Below are 4430 nucleotides of genomic sequence, written 5' to 3'. Positions count from 1 at the left end.
AAAAAAAAACTCCCCAGAAAAAAGGGCACTTTCTCTCGAGGAAGAAAAAGGGCAGGTGCTCAAGCTCCCTTTGATGCCTGTGTGTGCACGTGCCTGTTGCTACATGAGTGAGTGTGTGTTCTTTCTGTTAATGAGGGAACTCCGTTCCAATCGCTATAGAAAATGTGTTAGTCAAACGTGTCTAAAAGGGACAGAAAACAATTGAAATCACTTACAATAAAGCACACTGAAGTAAACAGAATTATGTTTTTTTTTCAAGTCAGTATCAAGAGGAAACAGTACAGATGGATTACTCAGATTTGTCTTCATTATAGCAGATGGTTTCATCCAAACTGATTTAGCCATCATCACTACTATATATTTATGTTGTGTATCCATGTGTCTATTTCAAGAGGATATTGTGGCATACATCATCATATGTCTTCATAAATGCAGAATCGATAGCAATTCGTTATTTTGAAATCATGACAAAATAGAGTTCTCTGTTATATCATCTGCTGTGACATTTTAACCAGCTCTTTGGATTCAGGAAATTTCCATTCTGAGATATTTGATCTTGTGGGTGGAGCTGATGATATAAATCTGTGATTTTCTGAAACGGAAACTACCCTGGAAATATCTGTCTGAAGATCAGCGTCGCAGTGAGTATTTTACACCCTTAATCTCAATTATAACAATTCCATATTGTAATATCAGATTTAAAATGGTTGTTTGATATCATTATCTCTTTCTCGTCAGTGTGTAATAGGGATAAAAACACAGACACCGTGAGTGTGATATTACAGAGCTGAAAGAGGGGGATTTCACGATTTCATGTCATTATGAAACTGAAAGTGTGTAATGCTGCTGGAACCTAAAATGAACCCAGTGAGGAAACCGACTGCAGTTCAGTTCAAAATCTGCAAACTGAGAGTTTTAATATAGGATTTACTGTGTTAATCACTTTAGCTGATAAACATGACCAAAGTAATCTCTTTCGGGCTTCATGCCTGTTGATATGAAAACATTTCAGTAGATCTGTAAAAGACTATTCAGATAAAATCACACCATGATAACATTAGCTTGAAATTTCCCAGTCTGGAGATCCAACAGCACAAACAGAAGAAGTCAGGGGGGTTGCAGCTCACAGATAAACAGCGCTGATTATTGTTTATTTGTGTGTGTGTTTAATTTTTAAATAGAATAGAATGAAGTGAAAGAGAAACATAAGGGGTTTGAATTTATGTTTACCATATTTCTGTTCACTGGATAATTGTGTAAGATTATAATGAAGATTTGCGGTTTTTACAGGTCTTGCCACTCAGCTGAAAACAGAACAACAGAGGATAATGGTATAAAACATTAATTCAGACATTTCATCATCAAAATCACAGACATACCTGCTCATTTTATTTATTTATTTATTTGTTTGTTTGTTTGTTTGATTTTCTTTCATTTATTTATTCATATTATGAATGTGTCTGATAATCTCATACAGGCTGACAATCTGCGTCACAGATTGAACAATGCAGGTAAATCTTATACTGACCACAGAGACACGACACGATCACACATGGGATATAAATACAGATCATATGTCAATTGATGTTCTAAACATTTTCTCTCTTTCTCTCTAAACGTTTTTCCTCTCTCTTCCTGTAGCAGCACCACTGCAGAACAATGGCAACATTAATATCGTCCTTCTGGGGAAAACCGGAGTTGGGAAAAGTTCATCAGGAAACACCATCCTGGGAGAGAACAGATTCACATGTGGAAGAAGTCTGTCTGCTGTTACAGATGTATCTAGTGTTGAGAAATCAGTGATTGATGGCAGATCTGTGTCTGTTATTGACACTCCTGGCTTTTTTTGTACTAATCTTTCCCAAGAGCAGCTGTCGAGGGAGTTTGCGAGAAGTGTGTATCTTTCCGCTCCAGGAGTTCATGCGTTTTTATTTGTTGTGCCGTTCGGCAGGTTCACAGAGCAGGAGGAAGAGATACTGACAGGAGTGCAAAAGGTTTTTGGTAAAGATGTGCTGAAGCATGTCATTCTCCTCTTCACATACGGGGATGAATGCATCAGAGAGAGGATACAGGCAGAGATTGACGGGAATAGGCTTGTCAGTGGAGTCGTTCAGAGCTGTCAGGGTTATCATGTCCTCAGTAACAGAGATCTGACTGACAGACAGCAGGTGACTGATCTACTGCAGAAGATTAACACAATGACAGAGTGGAATCAAGGCTACTACACCAATGAGCTGTATGAACGGGCTCAAATGTGGCCATGGGAAAAATTCTGGGAAATGCTTAAGAACTTTTTTAATGCAGTGATTGCACTTTTCCTGAACCCGTCTAAAAATTCTGATAACAGCTGTTGGAGATTGGCGCCATATGAGACTCTAAAAAACTAAGAATACATTTTTTTGCTCTTGATTTATTTTATAAGACATGGTTAAATATAACCTAACTGTAGGCGACAGCCCCTCTGCTTATGAGGAAAAATTATGTATCAGAGCAAAATGAGAAATTAATGAACTGATGTAACAGAACACGTCTCTGTGTGTGAGTTGAAAGGTTTATTATATTTTAGCTACATTGTATTTTCACATGTTTGAAAGGATGGCTGTTAAATGTTAAAACAGATCATATATGTTTATCAAACAGTATGGTATACAAGATACTACTTTATCTTTACACGTTTCATTCATTAAAAAGAGTCTTATGTAAATAAGATCCTTTCTGAACTATGAATACAAAAAATAATTATAAGAATAATACAGCAGACATTTCATGCCTTAATGCATATTCAGCAGGCACCTATTAACAGCATTTTCCTGCTCATTTACATAATGCACAGTATATCTCAACAGTTTAAGTTTTGCCTATTAAACATTTTTATATAACTTTTCTGTAAGAAACATTTGACTAAATATTTTGAAAATGTCAAAACTTTGTCAAAATGTTACAGAAGATCCTCTGCTATGTTACTTTACTTTTGTACTCTTGTGCTTAGTGTTTTTGATACTTTTATATAAAATATAAGTTACATTATATAAGTTTTCGTACATGTACTGATGTGTTTATGGAATTCATTATACCTATTAAAATCTGACAGATACTGATAAATGTATAACATCTACTTAATAATAAACTCTGACAAGACCTTATTGTCATGTCACTTTATCTGAACCTGTTTATTTATTTTATAGAAAAAAAATTTAATTCAGAAATTGCTAGTAAATTTCACAAACTATTACATAGAAAAGACAAGTAACAGTGAAATGTAGCTGCAAGCAGTAATTGCGGAGCCAAGCACAATAGAGCCAAAATGAGGAGCTAAGCGTGGCATGGAGCATCAGTCCAACTGCAACAATGAGTAATTAAAGCCATTTTAAGATGATTTTAGTCAAAATGGCTGAAAAAAACATAAATATGATTTCATGGTTTATCACTTTTGATCAATAGGTGTCGCTGTTAGCAATTTGATGTGGTGTGGTTGGTGTGAGGCGATGATGACACACAAAAGCTTTGGGGTCAGTATATCAAACCTTTGCAGAGATACAGCTTCAGATGCAGTTTGGCTGCATGCCAGCAAATCAGGAATTCTTCAGTAATCAGGAAATCTTTCACCGCTTTGATTTCTTCCTTCACTGTCTCAACTGAAAAGTTGGGGCTCTGCAGGATCTTACTTTATTTATCTGGAACAACACACTGCTCCACACGATGGTACTTACCGCAAAAGGCCATCTCTGTGTCTCCTGACTGATGCTTTCAGCTGTTGGGACAACATCTGCATTTCATTTCTCTATGGCTTACTCCTTTAGAACAGTTAATGCCTTCACAATTCCAGGCAACTGGTAGCGAATAGTTTTAACAGCTTCAACTCTGCACTCCCACCTGGTTGCTGACAATGCCTTAAGTGTAAAATTCTTGATGTGCTCTTTGAGAAAGGACCAACGGTGAACTGAGGACCTGAAAAGGGTGTTAACAGCCCAAATAAGCTGATGGACACCAAATATGACTTGGCTGCATCACCAACAAGAAGAATCAGTATGTGACTTCCACAAGGAGAACAAAAAGCTTTGCGGTTCAATAACAATATTCTCCTTTGGACTCCCTGCATTTTACCCTGCATCTTGCTCCCATTATCGTAATCAGTTGCACAGATTCAATCCTAGTGTTTCTAGGTGGCCTTAAAATATCTCGTATAAGCCTTTTTCTGTTGTGTCAAGTGCCTGAAGAAATACAACAAAGTGCTCATGGATGGAGACACCCTTTGATAACTCACAACTAACAATTCATACGATACGATACGATATGATATGATATGATACAATTTAACTATTGTCCGACAAGATCTGAAATTTGTCTTGAGTTACAGCAGGTTCACTCACAATTGCAAGATATTATCACATGGACAAGAGACAGATCAGACTTAAACAATCACAAGAAAA

General features: G+C 36.6%; 1 protein-coding gene across 1 annotated transcript; it reads left to right on the top strand.

Moving 5' to 3' along the window:
- The first annotated feature begins 1236 nt into the window (after positions 1-1236).
- On the top strand, positions 1237-2838 carry LOC107679475 (GTPase IMAP family member 4-like). The gene is made up of 3 exons (XM_016475028.1): positions 1237-1331; positions 1478-1511; positions 1642-2838. Exons 1-3 carry the CDS (start codon positions 1329-1331, stop codon positions 2385-2387), a joined length of 783 nt encoding a protein of 260 aa, XP_016330514.1. The 5' UTR covers positions 1237-1328; the 3' UTR covers positions 2388-2838.
- The last annotated feature ends 1592 nt before the right edge of the window (positions 2839-4430 follow it).

Source organism: Sinocyclocheilus anshuiensis, unplaced genomic scaffold, assembly GCF_001515605.1.
Source record: "Sinocyclocheilus anshuiensis isolate Anshui unplaced genomic scaffold, SAMN03320099.WGS_v1.1 scaffold2583, whole genome shotgun sequence".
NCBI classification, from domain to species: Eukaryota; Metazoa; Chordata; class Actinopteri; order Cypriniformes; family Cyprinidae; genus Sinocyclocheilus; species Sinocyclocheilus anshuiensis.
The sequence above is the reverse complement of the archived record's forward strand: the minus strand, read 5'-3'. Positions and strand labels throughout refer to the sequence as shown.

Excerpts from the sequence above, each read along its gene's own strand:
- LOC107679475 (XM_016475028.1), top strand. Across the intron at positions 1,512-1,641 it reads TCACAGATTGAACAATGCAG|CAGCACCACTGCAGAACAAT; the intron begins GTAAATCTTATA and ends CTCTTCCTGTAG.